The sequence below is a fragment of the Colossoma macropomum genome, unplaced genomic scaffold, assembly GCF_904425465.1.
Source record: "Colossoma macropomum unplaced genomic scaffold, Colossoma_macropomum, whole genome shotgun sequence".
Lineage (NCBI taxonomy): Eukaryota > Metazoa > Chordata > Actinopteri > Characiformes > Serrasalmidae > Colossoma > Colossoma macropomum.
Genome location: NW_023495203.1, coordinates 203,838 through 225,915, shown reverse-complemented (window position 1 = coordinate 225,915; position 22,078 = coordinate 203,838). Strand labels below are relative to the sequence as shown.

The 22,078-nt window shown below is 37.8% G+C and overlaps 1 protein-coding gene and 1 pseudogene across 1 annotated transcript; both read right to left on the bottom strand.

Annotated features, from left to right (window-relative positions):
- Positions 1 to 418: 418 nt before the first annotated feature.
- On the bottom strand, positions 419 to 7,148 carry LOC118801161 (E3 ubiquitin-protein ligase TRIM39-like). Its single transcript, XM_036561336.1, has 8 exons — positions 6,562 to 7,148; positions 5,685 to 5,769; positions 3,269 to 3,825; positions 3,046 to 3,141; positions 2,077 to 2,310; positions 1,502 to 1,640; positions 1,353 to 1,388; positions 419 to 1,098 (listed from the first exon to the last, which is right to left on the bottom strand). Exons 2-8 carry the CDS (start codon positions 5,743 to 5,745, stop codon positions 551 to 553), a joined length of 1,671 nt encoding a protein of 556 aa, XP_036417229.1. The 5' UTR covers positions 5,746 to 5,769; positions 6,562 to 7,148; the 3' UTR covers positions 419 to 550.
- Positions 7,149 to 13,866: 6,718 nt separating this feature from the next.
- LOC118801164 lies at positions 13,867 to 21,873 on the bottom strand (annotated as a pseudogene).
- Positions 21,874 to 22,078: the final 205 nt, after the last annotated feature.

Below are 22,078 nucleotides of genomic sequence, written 5' to 3'. Positions count from 1 at the left end.
ATGAAACTATACAATTATATCAAATTTACTCAGTAATATAGTAATTGTGAAAGTATTGCAATTTTATAATACACTGTGAGTGCTTAGCACTGTCGTCTCACAGTAAGAAGGGCCTGGTTTGATCCCCGGCCGGGCGACCAAGGTCCTTTCTGTGTAGAGTTTACATGTTCTCCGCGTGTCTGCGTGGGTTTCCTCCAGGTACTCCGGTTTCGTCCCACAGGCCATTAGGATACGCTAAATTGCCCCTATGTGTGAATGTGTGTGTGAATGTATATGTCTGTCTGTCTGCCCTGAGATGGACTGGCGACCTGTCCAGGGTGTTTCCTGCCTTCCGCCCAATGACTGCTGGGATAGGCTCCAGCTCTCTCCACGACCCAGAAGGATAAGCGGATTAGAAAATGTGTGTGTGTGTGTGTGTGTGTGTGTGTGTGTGTGTGTGTGTGTGTGTGTGTTGTAAGTAAACAGTAGATAACAGTTTTCTCCCATAGTGTATCAGAAAACATTAAATCTGTTTTGTTGTAGTTTTCCTATTGTAGTTACAACTGAAAGTTTATTCAGTCTTTGATACGGGTGAGATGATCAGTGGAGCTGAGTTTTTACCTCCATCATTTTTACAGGGACTGAAGAATGGATAGAGTTTCTCAGTGAAAGACTGACCAGTGAAAGAGTAGATATGAGATCTGGACTCCACATCATAAAATGAGACCAGACCCTCCTCATAATCCACAAACACTCCCACCTTCTGGAGCCTCTCTCTCAGGGAGAGGAGGACTGGGGAATCAGCACAAGCCTTATACTCATTCCCATTCCTCAACCTCACAGTCCAGAATCCTTTCAGTGGGCTCAGTGTAATCTTCCCCTTCCTGTTAATGGACTCTCTGGCCACTCCTAAATCCCAGTCTGTCTTCCCCCTGACCTGCACCTCATAGTAAACTCTCCCAGTGGAGAATCCCTCCTTTCCCAAGACACAAGTACATCCATTAAATCTCTTTGGGTTGTCAGGAACCTTCTGCTTTCTCTTTTCATCTCTCACTTGTTTTCCATCATTGGACAGAATTAGATAGCGATGAGCTGTATCAGCATCCAGAGTCACGTCCACTGAGAGAAACACACATATGAATATACAGATAATAAACAAATTCATCATCCAGTGATGATCATTCAGTGATCCATCACACTGAGTACATTTTGAAAAGGGTTTGTGGAAGAATAAAGCAAATTTTACAGTGAAATATGAGTAATAGAACTTTATATAGTTTGGGTATAAGTGGTGCAATGATGATTAAATGATAAAATATAAAAGCATTTAAAACAATAAAAAGAGAGCAGATAATCCAGAAGCTGCACTGTACCTGCATACTGCTGAATCCTCTTCACCTCTGTTGAGACTAATTACAATAAAAATATTTACTCAAAACATTTTTTCATCGATTTTTTTCTTTTCATACAACATGTTATGAACAATTGCTTTTACTATATGTACGATATCAACATTTCTCACCTGATTCGCTCAACATCTTCTCCACACTTGTCTGAAGTTCAGAGAGAGCGTTTCTCACAGGCTCTACACTCAGATGAGGGTCAATACTGATGTCAGTCCAGTTCTTGGTGTGTGGAGGTCTGCACAGTGATGGGTAAATCTACAGTCCAGCAGGAGAGAGAAGAAATCCCTCAGCAGGGGTAGTGTTGTGTGATGTGCTGCACTGTCGTTGAGCAGATTACTGGCAGATTCAGGGTGGGTGTGAGGAGGGCAACTGGTTAAAAAAGTGTCACTAAAGTGCCCTCTAGGTTGCCCCTTTAGGCCATGAATTATGGGGTGATGTGCCCTTCAGAGCAAGAAAGTTTAATAATGTGCCTTAATGAAGGCCCTAGTTCTCTATGTAATCTGGATCACCTGATAACATAATGTTAATCTTAATCAAGCATGAAGACTATTTCATCATACATGATGCATCATAGCTTTTTGCGTGCTGGAGGGACCCCATGTTGTACAATGGGTGTCTTTTTTCATTTTTTTTCACCCCAGCCCTTTGAACAGCCTGAGTCTTCCACTGGAGCAGATAGAGGGACACTGACCTGTAGGAGCTGGAGGTGGTCCTCAGTGTGGGAGAGCTGCTCCAGCTCAGTGTCTCTCCACTTTAGCTCAGTGATTTCCTGCTCCAGCTCTTTAATGAGGTCTTCAGCCTGCCTCTCTGCTGCTTTCTGCTTCTCCTCCATCGCCTTTACCAGCTCAGCTTGGCTTCTCTCAATGGAGCGCATGAGAGCAGTGAAGACTTCAACACTGTCTGCAATCTCTTTCTCTGTGTTTCTCTGATGGAAGAAGAATGAAGCAAATAACAGTGAATGCCCACTATTACAGCAACAACAATTAGCACTGCTTAATCTCTCCTAAATACATGAGCGTGAATGTAAAACAAATTATAGCTTGGTTGAGAACTGGAGTAGCTGCTAGTTAGCTAGCTAGCTAATTACCCAGACTTAATTAGTGTATGATATCACATTAACATTAAGATGGCCATCTGTAGAGTTTAAAAGTACACTGAATGATCTGGCTTTGGTGGTTAGCTGAGCAAAGGTACTATTTTCAATTAGATATAGGGTTGAAACAATTTGTTCCTCATTGGATTCTGATTTTGTCATTTTACACAGCATCTAAACTTTTTTGGAAACGAGGTTGTAGTTTGTTGCAAAAGATTTGTCTAGAAGCTGTGGCCATGAACATAGATATTTGTAATGCACTAAATCTCCTAAAATTTGAGTACATGTGATACAGGTGAGGACAGCTTGACTGGAGTGTTTGACCCGGGTGGTTTCCATTCGTTTTATATGAGCTACATTAGAAACAACATTTTGGCACATGTGTTGGGCAAATACTTAAACGCAGTTTCTCCCTTTTTCACTTCATCAGCAGCCTGCACACATAGCAGCCCATCAGGCATTGCCCCTGTGCTCCTACTGGCTAGTACATCTCTGGGACTGAGTTATGTATAAAACGAAATAGAATCTGCAGAAGGAGGACGTCATAACATGTCATGTTTCACTCACTTTTCTGAGCTCTACTGAGCCTTTAAAGTCTTTGATCTTCTTCAGTCTGTATTGCATCATGTGCTGCATTTCTGTCCGTGTCTTCTCCAGCTGTGACTGTGAACAGAGAAGAAATGATCTTTACTTTTATATTTCAGTGATTTTTTTTTTTATTTTCTTAACAAATGTTATGTTTCATTTTATATGAATGTTTAAAGTTGATGTTAATCAGCTTTTCAGACACCTTCATTTCTCCAATCCCCTCCTTTACAGGAACAGTGTTGTGCTTCTTATGGTCAGTTACAGTGCAGACCATACACACACATGTTTTGTCATCTCTACAGAACAACTCCAGGGATCTCCTGTGCTTCTGGCATATGTAGTCCTCTGGGTTTTTCACTGGGTTTATTAGTTTGTGTTTCTTAAGTTTTGGAGTATTATTATGAGGCTCTAAATGAGATTTACAAAATGTCATAACACAATCCAGACAGGATTTCAGGGCTTTCTGCTTCACGCCAGTGCAGACATCACAAAGAACCTCAGGTTTATCCAGACCACTTTTCTTCTTGAAGTGATCTAAAGCCTCTCTGAATCCTGTATTGACCTTGAGTTCTGGTCTCTTGGTGAATTCCTCTTTACAGAATGGACAGTGACACTGCTCACTGTCACCCCAGCATGTTTTAATACATTTCATGCAGAAGTTGTGTCCACATGGAGTGGAGACTGGATTAGTGAAGACGTTCTGACAGATAGAACACAGGAACTGATCTTCAGACAGGAGACCACTGAAATCAGGAGTAACTGTGGACGAGTTGAAAATATAAGAAACTTTTTTATTCCTTCAGTGATTAAATGTATAAATACACTGGTGGACAAAAAATGGTCAAACATTTTTTGATATAATAATGACAGATAAACACTAAAACTGAAGGAGATCTACTAACTAACTAAGAGTGTTTACTTACCTCCACATCAAAATTTCATGACTGCCTGACAACATTTTGTTTTACTTTTATAATATTAAGTCTTCTAAAGAAAAAGCTTTCCTGAATTCTACGCTGTTGTCCAGCCACTGACCAGTTATTATATGGTTGATTGACCATTCTCAGCACAGCAATGACACTTACACAGTAGTGTGTGGTTCTGGTATGAGTGCTGGGGAGGGGGAGGGAGTGTCAGAACGATTCAAAGGGTCCTGAAACACAGGGGCCCACAAAGATTGTGCTATTTTTCAAGTGATTACTGAAAGACTCGTGACTGAAGCACTTCATTCATTAAATGATAATTGAGGGCTAGTTTTACATTTAGTGCCAACAGCAATGCATCTTCTACCTGTCACTCCTCCTCTGGGACCTTCAGTGTAAACAGCTCTTAATAGGAAATAACCTCATGATATAAAAACTGTAATATATCACTGCCAAATGTAAGTAATGCAGTGGAGCTATCTAAACAAAACCCATTCTAATGTAAATTTTTAGTGTTTTTGAGTTTCTCTCAAACAGCACAACATACTGTTTTGTGTTGTGTTCTCTCAACCACTGAAACATGACAGTTTAACTTAAAAGTGAAGGTGAAGTAGAACGGGGTCTGGTGTCTGGTCTGTAGGCTAAAAACCCTCTTTATTTTATTCTTCTGTCTGCCGGCTCAAGTGAAGTACCAATTAAAATGTTTATTTTCTGTACAAGTTCATGCATGATAGAGTTTGGCTTCAACAGCCATAATGCAGTGCAAAAGCAGCAAAACAATCTAATTTCGAGCAGTTGCATGTATTGATACTCATGTTGTTTGTATTCTTATATGTATGCTAGACATGACAGCATGATGGAAGTCAGAGTAAGAAATGATGGCACTATAACAAAACAGAGGAGTCATTAAAATGTTGGTGCAGTTTAGTGTTGAAAGTTTCTGCTAAGATAAATGAGGTGAGGCAAGGGGCCTAAGTTGAAATAATCAGAAGGCCCACAACAAGTGCCTCTGTACAAGTGTATCAGCAAAGCAGGGTTGGTGGGACACACCTCATTTGAGAGTGAGAGTGGTCCACCCCCGAAATGTATTTAGCCAAGCACTGTGGTAATAAACCAACCACTGTTGGGTTAGGGTACTCCATCAAGGTGGAACTACAAGGTAGCAGTTACTGTGTCTGATACCATCACCATTTCAGTGTCAATGCTGTGTTGAAAATGGCCCAGCACCCAAATAATATCTAGTCAACACTGGTATAGTGTTTTTAAACTGACCAAAAATTAATGATATAGATAATGGACACCAGACTACAGTCTGTAATTATATACATAGTGGATATATAAGGTAGGTGAACCTCAAAGCTGTAAGTATCTAATAAACCTGTAACTCAGTGTTTGTGCATCTGAATAATTTTCTTGACTGCCGGTGCAAAATAAACTTGAAAAGGATGGATTGTTTTAGAGCATTTTTCATACATGTGGAATGAAAAGTAAACTAATAGAAATAAAACATTGTGATAACTTGATGTCATAATCTGTGCTGTCTGACTGACACAACTGGCCCTGAACATGACACTGAAAACGTGAAAAGGTATTTCATTCTGTATTTTACTTTTATTACACTGTACTGAGTTGGCCAAGACCAAAATTAAGGTCATTCTGACTGAAAAGAGATATTTCAATTTAACTTACACTTACATTTTTGATCTTTGCTCTGCCTTCTTGTTTCTTTTGGTGTCTGTAATGAAGATTCAGCCATTTTCTTCCTCCTTGTACTTCACACCTTTCAGTAAGAAATTACATCACTAAGCTCACACATTTAACACAGCACACTTGGCGGCTGCCTTAAACTCACTCAAACCAGTATTATATAGTCATATGCTAAAATGTGATTACATCTGCTCAAATGGCTTGTTTTGTTGATTCTCTAAGCATCATCTACATCAATGTCTGTGTTTCTTTATTTTTTTTTCTCCAAGTAAAAAAAATATCTTTTGCAGAGGCCACATTTTATGTTTAATAATTTTTCAATGTCAAATTCAGCAACTAAACAGTAATTGTGCATTAAAATGTGTAGAAGTGTTCTCTGTTGAGGACGTCTACTTATGTTAACTTAGAAAATCAACAGAACATGTCCTTTGAACAAACTTTTGCAGAGACACTGGAGGTCCTGAGATGACACTGTTCTGTATCTGCAGACTGTAAAAGCTCTTTTCCTCTTTATACAGACCATCATCACAGCTCTCAGCTCAGTAATATCATTCAGTTTCTCACTGTCTGCTCTGTCTGAATGAGGGTTTTTGCTCCACTCTGCTTTAACCAGTTAACACAACACAACAACCTTTCAACCTGTTTTACAGCTCAGCTTACAAGCTCCATCAGACAACATCAAATATTATTCCTCTTGTTTGAGACAATAATCACATTGTATTCAACATCAGTATTCCAGCTGTTGATCTGATCACTTTCTCAGTGTTAAACGTTTCATCTGAATTTGTTTACTCATGTAGTTCACCGTGATGAAGCTCACACTGACTAAACTTCTGATCTATGAATCTTTCACTGAAGTACATACCTTTATTTTCTTTCTGTCCTTTTCTTGAAGAGTCAGAACTGTCTGTGTTTAAACTCTTCTCAGAGTTTCTCAATATCCAGCAAGTGAAGAAGAAGCTGTTATTGAATGTGAACTTCCAGCTTCGTTCACTTTCACTTTCTCTCAGGAAGTTCTGGAATGTAAGTTGTTGATGTTCTGTTTCTCAACACAGTGCAGACTGTGCAGTTTAGTTGGAAGGTTTAAAAGTAATACTACTTCATAATATTGTAACAGCATCTGTGCTCAGAGAAATGCAGATGAAAAAAAAAATCTTTAAGGGCAAAATAACTGTACTGTTCTTTACATGAATATAGATATGACTGCAACATTAGGAATGGGTGTGTATTAAGAGTTCATATCTTCTCTTGTATTTTGTAATGCAAAAAATTAATATAGATTAATAATTAAAAGATTAATCAATAAATGCTTTAAAAATCATTAATATGCAGTAGAAACATCGAAGGAGGGAAAGAGGAAGCCAAAAGAATTAAAAAGAGAAAATATAAACTTGCCTTATCATGTGTACACAACCTGAAAAAAGACAAAGACAGGAAAGGAAATAAAGATGAAAAAAAGGAAGGGAGACTTTGCAGGTTCCAATAAGACAGGAAAGGAGAAATGTTAACACACTGAGCAGTCTTTATACTTACGCTGGATAAATGATTTGAGAATAAGGGACTAAAAGCTGTACTTGGCATTAAGTTTCCCTGATTACGTTTCCCTGAATACTCTTATTTGAAGTTTACCTCTATGTGAAAACTGTCCATGAAGTCGGGATTACTGCACTCTTTTAAAAATTCTAATTAAGTGCATTATTTTTAATTATTTTTAATTAATACTGCATTAATTAATGTCTCTTTAGTGTGTTTGGCTATCATCAGTTCAGCTCAGTCACCAGGACCACTGTCAGCTGGATATTTGTGTTTGGTGTATTACTGTGAATTAGTATATTGTACATGATGGCTGTTTTCAACTCAGTCTTTAGACATTGTCTTAGAAATTAATGCCTCTAATAATAAGAAAATCAGACAGTTTGACATCATATGACTAATTTTTAAAATCTATTTTAAGGCCTATGATACTATAGTTATAACATCTTAAGGATCTGTGGGAATCCTGGATCATCTAAAAATATTTGGAGGGGTTTTATTTTGCCCTAAACTCCCTGCATGTATCTCTCCTCCATGAATGCATTTTTAAAATACATTTTAGGACAAAATCATCTCAAAACCTGCATAAAACAATGTCTCAGACATCAAGCATCATATTCATAACCATTTCATGTAATAACTTGCTGTGAGGGAGCTTTTAGAGGCAATAACACTTCAGATGTCTGGATCACTGTGAACAAATCTGATTCTAGACTCAGTTTCTCTAGAATGGTGCATTTGAGATCAAACAACTCTGAATGTCTTTGTTTACATATTAACCACTTGATAATGCAGAATTTTTTTTAACACTATGTGGAATTCCCCTTTAAGATGCTTCAAAGATTTTCACTCACATTCAGCCTGCTTGGAAGCTCCACATTCAGTTTCATTACCTGATAAAACTTCAGTCTCACAGTACAGAATAACATCTAACATCTGAATCTGATCTGACCTTCTCAGTTACAGTGAGAGGGTCAGAGATCACTGTGGTCACAATGTAGCACACTTACAGATCTGTACTACTTTCACTACATGCCCCTTCATTTTCACTGAGGTCACTGGGTTCATATTACTGAGGTATTTAAGAGTTCCACATTATGTTTTAATCATTTAACCACACTGATGAGTCATAAATAATCAAATCAATTTCTTTCCACTGTTCTTGTTGCAATTACTGTAAAAAGTGAATGGATAGAGTTTCTGAGTGAAAGACTGACCAGTGAAAGAGCAGATATGAGATCTGGACATCATAAAAGGAGACCAGACCCTCCTCATAATCCACAAACACCCCCATTTTTTGGAGCTTCTCCATTCTGTACGGTCAGTTTATCCCCACTTTTCCTGTTAATGGACTCTCTGGCCACTCTTAAATCCCTCTCAGTCTTCCCCTTGATAGTAAAATCACACAGTGTATGATATGAATATACAGATAATGAATGAATTCATCATCCACTAAATCACACTGAACAAACTTTGAAAAAGGTTTGTGGAATACAAAAATATATTTTATGGTGAACTACAAGTAATAAAATGAGTACATTGTACTGGTAGCAGCAGTGTGAAGATGATTTTAAAATCATAACATTTAATAGCATTTAAAATAATAAAGAGAAAAATCCAGAAACCTGCAAACTGCTGAACAATCTTCAGTTCTGTTGAGACCAATTACAATAAATAATGTTTATTAAATTTTATGGGTTATGTCCACTTTTTCTCTGTATATTTCTACTCTATATCTCTACGAAACTACAAAGTTGATAGAAAAAATCATTTTCATTTATCATTTAGTTTTTATATAATCTCTGATATTTCTTTTGTCTTAAAACATACTGAATATGAAGATTTCTCACCTGATTCTCTGACCTTCTCATTCAGACTCTTCTGAAGTTGAGACAGAGCGTCCTTCACAGTCTCTACATTCAGATGAGGGTCAATACTGATGTCAGTCCAGTTCTTGGTGTGTGGAGGTCTGCACAGTGATGGGTAAATCTACAGTCAGCATGGGCCATGTTGTTGTGCTTCTCCTCCATCATCTCAAGCAGCTCAGCCTGGCTTCTCTCAATGGAGCAGATCAAAGCAGTGAAAACTTCAACACTGTCTGCTTTCTCTTTCTTTGCATTTCACTTTAATTAAACAACAGTGAATGGTGGTTATGTTTATATACAGAGCTTTATCTACTCTATAGAATTAAATGTTTAGGTTTAGATGTTTTACACTTGATTTTAATCAATGTCTCTCCTACCTTTTTCTCTTCATTCTCCTCCTCTATAAGAACAGTGTTGTGATTCTTGTGGTCAGTCATAATGCATAACTGACAAACATACACACTTAAAATGATTCTTCAGGGGTTCTTCAGTAAAGATAATGGTTTTGTTTTGGCGCAAGTAAAGGGTTCTTTACATTGTGAAAGAGTTCTTCAGAATAATGGACAATGTGTTGTATATGGTTCTATATAGAATGTTTTTGAAAAGCGTTCTATATAGCACCAAAAAAGGTTCTTCTATCATTACAAGCTTGACATCGTAACAGTAAAAGAACCATTTTTGATGCTCTATAAAACCCTTTTTGAAAAGGTTCTACATAGAACCATTAATAGAACCATTTAACGAAGTGAAGAACCCTTTAATAACATGAAGAGTTTTTTGAATGTTCGTGATTCTATATAGAACCATTTTCTTTACTAAAGAACCCTTGAAGAACCATCAATTTTAAGAGTGTACGTCTGGTCATCTCTAGAGAACAGCTCCAGGGGTATCTTATGCTTCTGGCATAAGTAGTCCTCTGGGTTTTTCACTGGGTTTATTAGTTTGTGTTTCTTAAGTTGTGGAATATTATAATGAGGCTCTAAATGAGATTTACAAAATGTCACAACACAATTCACACAGGATTTCATTTCTAGCAGTTGACACAGGTCTGTCAGATATTATGAGTGGGAACAGTGCTAAGGGTTTTCACCTAATGTCCACAGTCATCTACACAGTCTTGAGCATGTTCAGCTCCAAATTGTTCTGACTGCAATGGAGTACCAGCCATTCAACCTCCCACCGATATACAGTCACTGTCCTGGATGAGTCCATTGACTGTAGTGTCGTCTGCAAACTTCAGGAGTTTAACAGATGGTAAATACTTAGATGTGCAGTCATTGGTGTAAAGAGAGAAAAGCCGTGGGGAAGTGACTTCCCCTAGCTGCACCTACTGTTTTCAGTTAATTTTATACCTGGAGTTCCTTATACGGCATAAGAGCATGGCGCCGACTGCAGAGACGGTTTACGAGGAGCCTGGCTGCTTCCTATTTCCCCCGTTATATCAAAAACAGGACAGCTAAACAGCAGAGGGCGCCCGCAAGTGAGTCCTAAATGAATGGGAGTTAATGGAGCTCAACGGCCAAAAACGAAAAGTTAAAATAGTTTCTAATCACTCGACCAGAATGTTCTTTAATTTTAGAAAGCAGAAGGATGTATTTCACTAAACAAACAAAGAAAACTCACCTATATATTTCCTTTTTTTCTACAGCAAACGGGTTTTGGCAGCAGAAGGCGGGCATTACTGCTAGAGAGAGATGATTGATTGGCGAGCGGAGCAGCTCATTGGCTGTTCGCGCTCACTGACGTCATGAACATACATGAAGCGCCGTTTTAAACTCCTATAACTCGAGTTAAAGCTCTTAAAATATAACAGCGGCGTTAAAGTGTTTTATGATATTCAGTGTTCAGGAAATGATTCTATTTTTTATATTAAAAATGTTTAAGCATTTATAAACTGTGATTTTGCTCAAATGCTCCATATCAACCCATTCATTTTGGACTCACGCTACAAGTTCTCTGGTTATGGCACTTCGTCGCCCTCTGCTGGCGGCCGGCGTCGCAGGCTTGGCCCTTGGACCCTTACACTACTAGTACCGGAATGGATTCAAATTGATTCTCACTCTTAACATAATGCAGGTTACACAGGATAGGTTTGGGGAGTATAACAACAGTATTCAATTTAATGTTATTAATAAGTAAGCATTATAAGTGTAATTCACGGATTAAGACCAGTATGTCACTGCTTTCGGTCTGCAATGGTTGACTTGTTACTTATTAGAATACTGTTTTATTAGTTTCAGTGAATTAAGTTTTTCTCAAATATCCAATAGGAATTTGTATACTGGGAATGGACAAAATAACAGAAATAAGCCATCAACAATGTTTAAGATTGACTGAACTAAAACACATTTACAGAGTCAGCTAATACAGGTGAGTCATATTAGTTTGAGTGTCAGTTACCAGAACATGTCCAGAGAGTTCTGACTATGAGCAGTTTCATATGTGAGTTTTCACATCAATATGAGACACAAACAGAGTCCAAAGAGGACAAATATTGTCTGAACTCTAGGCACATGAATCACAAAAACTTAAATAATTTAATGCATTAAGGAGAACAGTCTAAAAATTCCGACCACATATTTCAAACCTGGACATCTGCATCAGCGAAGAGGAACAGTGGTCAGAAGTCAAAGCTCTTTGATAGGGTGGTGGACAGTGGACACAATATAGCTGCAAAATACTCTTATTTGAAAGACACCTCTGTGTAAAAGCTGTTTTTAGGTTCTACATGAAGTCAGTGTTGCTGCACGTTTTTAAAAATCTGATTAAGTGCTTTTTAATACCTTTTTAAGAATTCAACAAAGGAAAAATACAAAAAACTTGCACAACCAGTAGTACATAAACTCAAATATAGCATTAATGTCTAATATATTGAAACAGATTGGCAGAAAATCAAACATGAAATATTAACATGATACAAATCTCTCCAGAGTGGTTTGAATATCATCAGTTCAGCTCTAGTCCTTCATCAGTGTTCCGTTTCTTCACTAACGGCTGGATATTTGTGGTTGATGTATTATTGTGAAATAGTTAATATACATGATGGCTGTTTTCAACACAATATTTGGGTATCTTTGAATTTAATACCTCCAATAATTAAAAATATGACATTGTCAGACATTATGCAACCTTTAATTTTTAAAATCTATTTTAAGACCTATAACACTGTAATAAACTTTAAAAAATGGAGGGCTTCTATTTTGCCTTACAACGCTTTGCATGTACACTATATGGCCAAAAGTATGTGGAGACCCCTACTTATTATTGAGCTCAGGTGTTTTAGCCACACCTATTGCTAACAGGTGGATACAATTAAGCACATAGGCATGCAATCTCCATAGACAAACACTGAAAACATAATACTGAAGAATTCATTTACTTTAAACATAGAATAGAATGCTACTTTCATAGAATGCCTCTTTTTCCACAAGACAGTTTGTGGAATTTCTACCCTGTTAGATCTGCCAGTCAACTGCAAGTGCTACTATGTGGAATATAAATGTCTAATAGCAACAACAGCTAAGGCACAAAGCTGAAGACCATGCAAACTCATAGAGTGGGGCTGCCAAATGCTGAAGTGTGTAGCATGTAAAAATGGCCTATCCTTTGTTCCATCACCCACTACAGAGTTCCAGACTGGAAGCAACATCAGCACAAGTACTGTTTGTTGAAAGCTTCATGAAATGGGTTTCCATGGCCAAGCACACAAACCTAAAATCACTATGCACAATTCCAAGCGTCGGCTGGAGTGATGTAAAACATGTTGCAAATGGACTCTGGAGCGGTAGAAAAAGTGTTATCTGGAGTGATGAATCATGTTTCACTGCCTGGCAGTCTGATGCACGCATCTGGGTTTGGTCGATGCCAGGAGAATGTTACACAATGCTACATGCTGGAACGCATAGTGCCAACAGTAGTCCACATTTGGTGGAGGAGGGATAATGGTCTGGGGTTAGTTTTCAGGGTTTGGGATTGGCTCCTTAGCTTCAGTGAAGGGTAATGTTGATGCTAGAGCGTGCAAAGACATTTTAGATAATTATATACTTCCAACAGTTTCAGGAAGGCCGTTTTCTGTTCCCCTGTGCACAATGCAAGGACCATAAAGACATGGTTTGATGAGTTTGATATGGAGGAACTCCAGTGGCCTGCACAGAGCCTTGACCTCCACCCCGCTGGACATCTTTGAGATGAATTGTAATGTGGATTGTGAGCCATGCCTTCTCATCCAACATCAGTACCTGACCTCACAAATGCTCTTTTAACTGAATGGGCATAAATTCCCACAGACACACTCTAAAATGTTGTGGAAAGCCTTCCTACAAGAGTGGAGGCTGATGTAGCTGCCTAGGGATGGCAACTCCCATGGTTTAGAAATGTGATGTCCAACAAGCTCATAGAGGTGTGATGGTCAGGTGTCCACAATGTTTTTGTCATATAGTATATCTCTTCACCACTAATGCATTTTTAAAAAATCTAAAACAATGTCTCCATTTCATGACAACAATTAGTGCAATATCTTTCTGAGAGGGAGCTTTTAGAGACAGTAAACATTTCATACATCTGGTTCCTACCACTATGACTGTGAACTACTCTGAGTCTGCAAGTTTCTTTAGACTGAAGCATTTTATATCAAACCACTCAGAATGAATTTGTTTACATTTTAATAATTTTATTGTGCAGAAATTATGCAGTGACAATAAGAGGTTCAGAGATCACTATAATCACAATGCTGGACTTCTGCAGTTCTTTATTCCTGTTACTACATTCTCTCCATTTTCAATAATTACTGAACTAATATTTCTGAGATATTTAGGAGTTCTTTATTATGTTTTAAAGGGGAATGTCATGATTCACAATAGATTACAAAAACAATAGAAAACACATTTCCCTAAAACAAAATACACCAGTATTTGACACTGTACATGTATAAGTAAGATTAAGATTAACTAAACTCTCTGATGTAATATGTGGGAGCATTGCACTAATTAAAGCCAGTTTAACTCATGAGTTGAAGTGTTTGTTAGTTACACTGTAAAAAATAGAATTTGCTATTATAACCTTTCTCTTTTATAAAGTTAACTCCGATTTTTAGTGTTGAACCAATTGCTGCTTTACTTTCACTGATCTCTCACTTTTAAAACAACCAGACTTATTTTTTAAAGTTAAAATATCAAATCATCTGAGCATTTTAACCACCTTTCAGATTGTAGGTTATGTTCTTATGAACTGCTGGACATTGGACTGCTGTGGGAACTCTACACCAACATGTGGTTTTAAAGAGAGAATTAAGATCATTTATGAAATTATTTCACGTCACTAAACCACACTCATGACTTTTCTTTGCATCAAATCATAAATAATTAAATCTATTTCTTCCTACTGTTCCTATTGCAATTACTGTAGAAAATCTGTTCAGTCTTTGATACGGGTGAGATGATCAGTGGAGCTGAGTTTTTACCTGAATCATTAAAACAGGGGTCAAGGTACGGATAGAGTTTCTCAGTGAAAGACTGACCAGTGAAAGAGTAGATATGAGATCTGGTCTCCACGTCATAAAAGGAGACCAGACCCTCCTCATAATCCACAAACACTCCCACCCTCTGGAGCTTCTCTCTCAGGGAGAGGAGGACTGGGGAATCAATACAAGCTCTATACTCATTCCCATTCCTCAGATTCACAGTCCAGAATCCATTCTGTGGGGTCAGTGTAATCTTCCCCTTCCTATTAATGGACTCTCTGGCCACTCCTAAATCCCAGTCAGTCTTCCCACTGACCAGCACCTCATAGTAAAATCTCCCTGAGGAGAATCCATCCTTTCCCAGGATCATGGCATAGTAGGTGAATCTCTTTGGATTATCAAGAAGATTCTGTTTTCTGTCTCCTCATCTCACTTGTTTTCCATCATCAGACAGGATGAGTTTGGGATGAGCTGTATCAGCATCCAGAGTCACATCCACTAAGAGAAACATACAGTGGTTGATATGAATATACAGATAATTAATGAATTCATCTAGTGAATTACACTTAGTACATTTTGAAAAGGGTTTGTGGAAAAATAAAATCTATTTTATAGTGAAATATAAGTAATAGAACTGTTTATTGTATGGGTAGCCATGGTGTGATTATGATTTTAATATAATCAAATATAAAAGTACCTAAGATAATAAAGAGAGAAAAAAGCAAGAAGCTGCACTGTACCTGCAAACTGCTGAATCCTCTTCAGTTCTGTTGAAACTAATTACAATAAAAAAATACTAATTATTAACTTTCAAAATTCAAATCTCAACTCTCACTCAAATAAAGCTAGAACAGGCACAAATGATCCACTGATCATTTACTTTCCATATGACCCCTGATAAACAATTCTTTCTGCTACAGACTTCTATCTGGAGAACATGGTGAATATGAAAGTTTAGGAATCAGAATCACTTCATTTCATCAAGTATGTTACACATACAAGGAGTTTGTCTTGGGAGTGCACACATGTATGACATAACAAACTGAACTGATCAGACAAGAAAACAGACAACAAGAATTTAACTAAGGGAAAAAATAAAAATACAATAAATAGAACATAGAATAAGGAATGATGAATAATAAAGAGCCATGGAGATGTGTGAATATCTGTAAATATGCAGATATGAATATCCATGCATATGCAGGTCTGAGTAGACATATACTATTACTATAAACTATAGAAAACTGTTAACTATGCAATTAACTATAAATCTATTATATATAGAATATTACACAATAATATGAACATTTACAAAAATTTTACATCTGTACAGTTGTGCAAATAAGCAACATGTTTCTCACCTGATTCTCTATTTTTCTCATTAAGAGTTTCAGTGAGTGTCTCATTCAGACTCTTCTGAAGTTTAGACAGAGTGTTTCTCACAGTCTCTACACTCAGATGAGGGTCAAAACTGATGTCAGTCCAGTTCTTGGTGTGTGGAGGTCTGCACAGTGATGGGTAAATCTATAGTCCAGCAGGAGAGAGAAGAAATCCCTCAGCATGGGCAGTGTTGTTGTGTGATGTGCTGCATTGTCATTGAGCAGATAGAGGGACACTGACCTGTAGGAGGTGGAGGTGGTCCTCAGTGTGAGAGAGCTGCTCCAGCTCAGTGTCTCTCCTCTTTAGCTCAGTGATTTCCTGCTCCAGGTCTTTAATGAGGTCTTCAGCCTGCCTCTCTGCTGCTTTCTGCTTCTCCTCCATCACCTCAAGCAGCTCAGCCTGGCTTCTCTCAATGGAGCAGATCAGAGCAGTGAAGAGTTCAACACTGTCTGCTTTCTCTTTCTCTGTGTTTCTCTGATGGAAGAACAACTTTGCACTTTAAACGAATCATAATGAATGATGAACTTCTAATTATGTATGATGTCAGTTTGATACATTCTACAAAATGAAGTCAAAGCTGCAGATTGAAATAGTTGCAACATACATGACACTTCACTCACTTTTCTGAGGTCTACTGAGTGTTTGATGTCTTTGATCTTATTCAGTCTGTCTTGGATCATCTGCTGCACCTCTGTCTGTGTCTTCTCCAGCTGTGTCTGAGAAGGAAATCATTATTTGTTTTTAGATTTTATTTTTTGTTTAATTTTTATGTGCACATTCAAGGTTAGTGTTAATCAGTGTCTTACCCACCTTTTTCTCTACACTTTCCTCCCCTATAGGAACAGTGTTGTGATTCTTGTGATCTCCTTCAGTGCAGAACTGACATACATATATCTGGTCATCTCTACAGAACAGCTCCAGGGGTCTCTCATGTTTCTGGCATATGTAGTCCTGCAGGTTCTCCACTGGGTTTATTAGTTTGTGTTTCTTAAGTTTTGGAATATGATCATGAGGCTCTAGATGAGACTTACAGAAAGTGAGACCACAATCCACACAGGATTTCAGGGCTTTCTGCTTCACTCCAATGCAGGCATCACAAAGAACCTCAGGTTTATCCAGAGCACTTTTCTTCTTGAAGTGATTTACAACCTCTCTCAGTGTTGTATTGACCTTGAGTTCTGGTCTCTTGGTGAAGTTTCTCTTTACAGAATGGACAGTGACACTGCTCACTGTCACCCCAACATGTTTTAATACATTTCATGCAGAAGTTGTGTCCACATGGAGTGGAGACTGGAGAAGTGAACACATCCAGACAGATAGAACACAGGAACTGATCTTCAGACAGGAGACCACTGGAGTCAGTAACAACTGTGTAACAAGTGGAAAATATAAGGAACTTTTTTATTCTGTCAGTTATTTAATGTATAAATACATGGCAGGCAACATTAATCACTCAAACAGAAGTTATAAGTTGCTAACTGATACTTGTAATGTTAAGCATATGGACCACAAACACATGTACATTTCTCAGGAGATACTTTTTAACGTATCTTCTCTTATAGCACTCATAATGTCTCTGTGAATTGTGTTATACCACTATTTACTGTTTTGCTGTATGTAAAACATGAAACACATTGCTAAATAAAAAACCAAACAGGAGAGTACAGACACATGGATCAGACTTGTGCTAACTATATCACAGCAGTATGTTAATTCATATACACATAAAACACAGACTAAGCAAGGTATACATAATCTCTTACTAAGTGCATGTAGTAATGTTAAATCTTCTTCATTTTTAGATACAAAACACCTCACTGATCTGGCCTATAACTCACTCATATGTGTTTATCTCTCAAATAGGTTGTGTGTGGATCAATGTAAGAGAAAACTGACATACAGGATTCTGCAAACATGGTTGCAGTAAGTTTTTAACTGTAATATTGCTACATAAAAAACCTTGCTTGATTTTTTTTTTTTTCAAAATGAGAAGGTGTGCCCAAAAAATGTACTTTGGAGGTCATTGTTTATTCATAACTATTTAAATAAATATAAATGTTAAATGAATGCAAATAATAAATATTTCTCACTGGGATATGCAAAGTAGTTTACATCCACAATTTCTAGGTTATAATCTTAACTGAGTCTGTATTTGTCTTCTCACTGCTTTCCTCTACACCCTCTCAGTTAATAGCTTAAACTGCAGTTGATTCTTCGATGGAGAAAAGTGTACAACACTAACGGGTGTAATATGATCATTCGGCATGATTAGAAGAACTGCACTTTTATAGCAAACTATTAATAAGGTCATGTAAAACATGGTGTAATGGCGTAACCTGAGCAATTACAACCCCATTTCCAAAAAAGTTGGGATGCTGTACAGAATGTAAACAAAAATAGAATGCAATGATATACAAATCATACAAACCATATTTTTAAAGGAAAATACTACGGTACAAAGACAATATATCAAATGTTGAAACTGAGAAATTTTATTGTTTTTTGAAAAATATATGCCTGTTTTGAATTTGATGCCAACATCACGTTCCAAAAAAGTTGGACGGGGGCATGTTTATCACTGTGTTTCATCACCTCTTCTTTTAACAACACTGTAAGCATTTGAGAACTGAGGAGACCAATTGCTGTAGTTTTGAATGTGAAATGTTTTCCCGTTCTTGTTTGATACAGGATTTCAGCTGCTCAACAGATCAGGGTCTCTTTTAATGTTTTTTCATTTCATAATTTGCCAAATGTAATCAGCAGGTGATAGGTCTGGACTGCAGGCAGGCCAGTTTAGCACCCGGACTCTTTTAATATGGAGCACAGCTGCTGTAATACATGCAGAATGTGGTTTGACATTGTCTTGCTGAAATCAACACGGCCTTCCCTGAAAAAGATGTCATCTGTATGGCAGCATATGTTACCAAAACATATAGATATCATTCAGCATTAATAGTGCCTTCATAGATGTGCACATCACCCATGCCATGTACACTAATGTACCACTTTACCATTATGAGTTTTGGCTTTTGAACTGTGTGCTGATAACAAGTCTGACGGTCTTTAGCCCAGAGGACACAGTGTCCATGATTTTCAGAAAGAATTTCAAATGTTGATTCGGTGGACCACAGGACACTTCAACTTCCCCTCAGTCCATTTTAAATGAGCTCGGGCCCAGAGAAGGTGGCGGTGTTTCTGGATCCTGTTTAGGTACGTTTTTTTCTTTGCGTTTTAACTTGCATCTGTGGATGCAGTGACAAACTGCTTTTACAGACAGTGGTTTTCAGAAGTGTTTCTGAGCCCGGGCAGTGACTTCCACTAGAGAATCATGTCTGTTTGTAATGCAGTGCTGCCTGTGGGCCTAAAGATCACGGCCAGCAAATACTGGTTTTTGGCCTTGTCCCCTGCATACAGAGATTTCTCCAGATTCTCTGAATCTTTTAATGTTATTATATACTGTAGATGATGAAAAACAAAAGTTCTTTGCTATTTTATGTTGAGAAATGTTATTCTTGAATTGTTCCACTATTTAATAGTGCAGTGGTGAACCCTCCTCATACATATATTTTTCAAAGCCTCTCTGGGATGTTTTTTTTGTACCCAGTCATGTTACTGACCTGTTACCAATCAACCACCAAGTGTAGCATTACACAACTTTACCAGTCTTTTGTTGCCCTTGTCCCAACTTTTTTGGAACATGTTGTTGGCATCAAATTCAAAATGGGCAAATAATAATAATAAAAAAAAACAGATTTTCTCAGTTTAATAATTTGATATGTTGTCTTTGTACTACTTTCAATTAAATATACTCATCCATGACTCTCTCTCTTGCTGAGTGAAGGGGGGTCCGGTTTGCTCAATCTCAGCAAAGCGGCAGAGAACTCCAGCCCAAGCTTCTCAGACTTCCCCCCTCTGTTACAAGCTCACAAACATTTATTAGGTCATCGAAAGAAGCAACTTCCCATGCATTCTTCACTGCTGTCTAAACACCATCCACAGTGGTTGGATCTATTATTATTAGTGTAAAAGGACCTCCATAGGACCACCACTGAGCACATATTATTTAGATGCTGGACTATCTCAGCACAGCAGTGATACTGACATGGTAGTGTGTACTACTAGGATGAGTGTAGCTGTGCAGCAGTGTTTATGGGTTTTTATACACATCAGTGTCGCTCGTAGGGGACCAGTGGTCCACCATCCTAAAATATGCAGCAAAGAGAAATTCTGTGGTCAGAAACTATAGAACAAAGTGTGCATCAACAAATTGGCTACAGTCACTCATTGTACACCAGCAAAGTGGAGCTACAATGAAAGGAGGTCTCTGTATCTGACACCATGACCATGTCACTGTCACAGCTGTGCTGACAATGATCCACCACCCAAGTAATATCTGGTCAAAGGTCCTGTAAGCAAAAACTGACCAGTGAAGAATGAGGTAGAGGGTGGACATCAACAGAGTACAGTCTGTAATTATACAGCTAGTGGACCTATCAGGAAGGTGGACCTCACAGGTACAAGATAAAGTTCCACTGAACAATTCTTTTAACTGCCAGTGTGAAATTAACTTATAATATGTAGATTATCTTAAAACATTTTCATACAGACTGTGGAATGAAACGTAGACTAACAGAAATAAAATAATGTAATGGCTTTCTGTAAGTCATAATCTGTACTGATAGAGAAAAGATCAAAGTTTAGCTGATCTTGACTAAAAAGAGATATTTTAGTCAACTCTCTATGTGTTGAATTAACTTACAGTGCTGTCGTTCCTCCATGCTCCTTCTTCTTCCTTCTCTCAGTTGTTCTGATGAAGATTCAGCCATTTTCTTCCTTCTCCTGTTTAACACATTTCAGTAAGAAATCACATCACTCAGTTCACACATTCAACACAACACACCTGCCTGCTGCCTTAAACTCACTCAAACAAGAATTATATCGAGCATGTCCTCAAAGACAGAGACACTGGAGATCCTGAGATGACACCGTTCTGTATCTGCAGACTGTAAAAGCTCTTTTCCTCTTTATACTGACCATCATCACAGCTCTCAGCTCAGTGATATCATTCAGTTTCTCACTGTCTGCTCTGTCTGAATGTTTTGCTGCACTCAGTATTCACCACAGTTAACACAAAACAACAACCTTTCAACCTGTTTTACAGCTCAGCTTACAAGCTCCATCAGAGAACATCAAATATTATTCCTCTTGTTTGAGACAATAATCACATTGTATTCAACATCAGTATTCCAGCTGTTGATCTGATCAGTTTCTCAGTGTTAAACGTCTTTATCTGACTTTGTTTACTCATGTAGTTCACCGTGATGAAGCTCACACTGACTAAACCTCTGATCTATGAATCTTTCACTGAAGTACATATCTTTATTTCTCTCTCTGTCCTTTTCTTGCAGAGTCAGAACTGTCTGTGTTTAAACTCTTCTCAGAGTTTCTGAATAGCCAGCTGTTCAGATCAGCACTTATTGTGAAAAAGAAGGTGTTATTCAGTTTGAACTTCCTGATTCATTCAGTTTCATTTTCTCTCACTTGGTGTGATGTCACTTCCTTGTTTACCTGTTTTTACTCTGCTGAAAAAGGACCATTAGAACTACTAGGATTAAAACCTAATGGCTTTGCTTTTTAATGAGAATTGGCTTAATGGCTTCCAACAGAGACCACTAGTTTCCTGTAGAACACCTTTAGATCCCATTAGGAAACCTTCAAATGCATTTAGAATCAGCCATTGTTCACCTGTTAAACCATTAGAATCCTTTACATTGTGATATCAACCCATTAAAAAAGACAAAACACATCACAAAACCTTTAGGAACCCACAAACACTTACTGGTTTCTAATTTTTTTTTTGTCTTTTAGCAGGGTAGTACAGTCTCAACGCTCACTTTGCAGAGTGAGTTGCTGGAGAGCACCAACAGCAGCCTCCCCCGGGTCCTAGTGCCATCTCCGTTTATTGTGATTTTGGAGACGGGATGGTGTGGTTAAATTATGAAGTTAATATAATGTGGGGTATCCCTTTAACAATAACATATACAGTGCAGACTGGAATGTTATAAACTAGATACCAAGATTTAAACTGATGGTTTAAATACAATTTAAACTATTTTGGGAGCAGTGTGATATGAAAAAATAGCAAA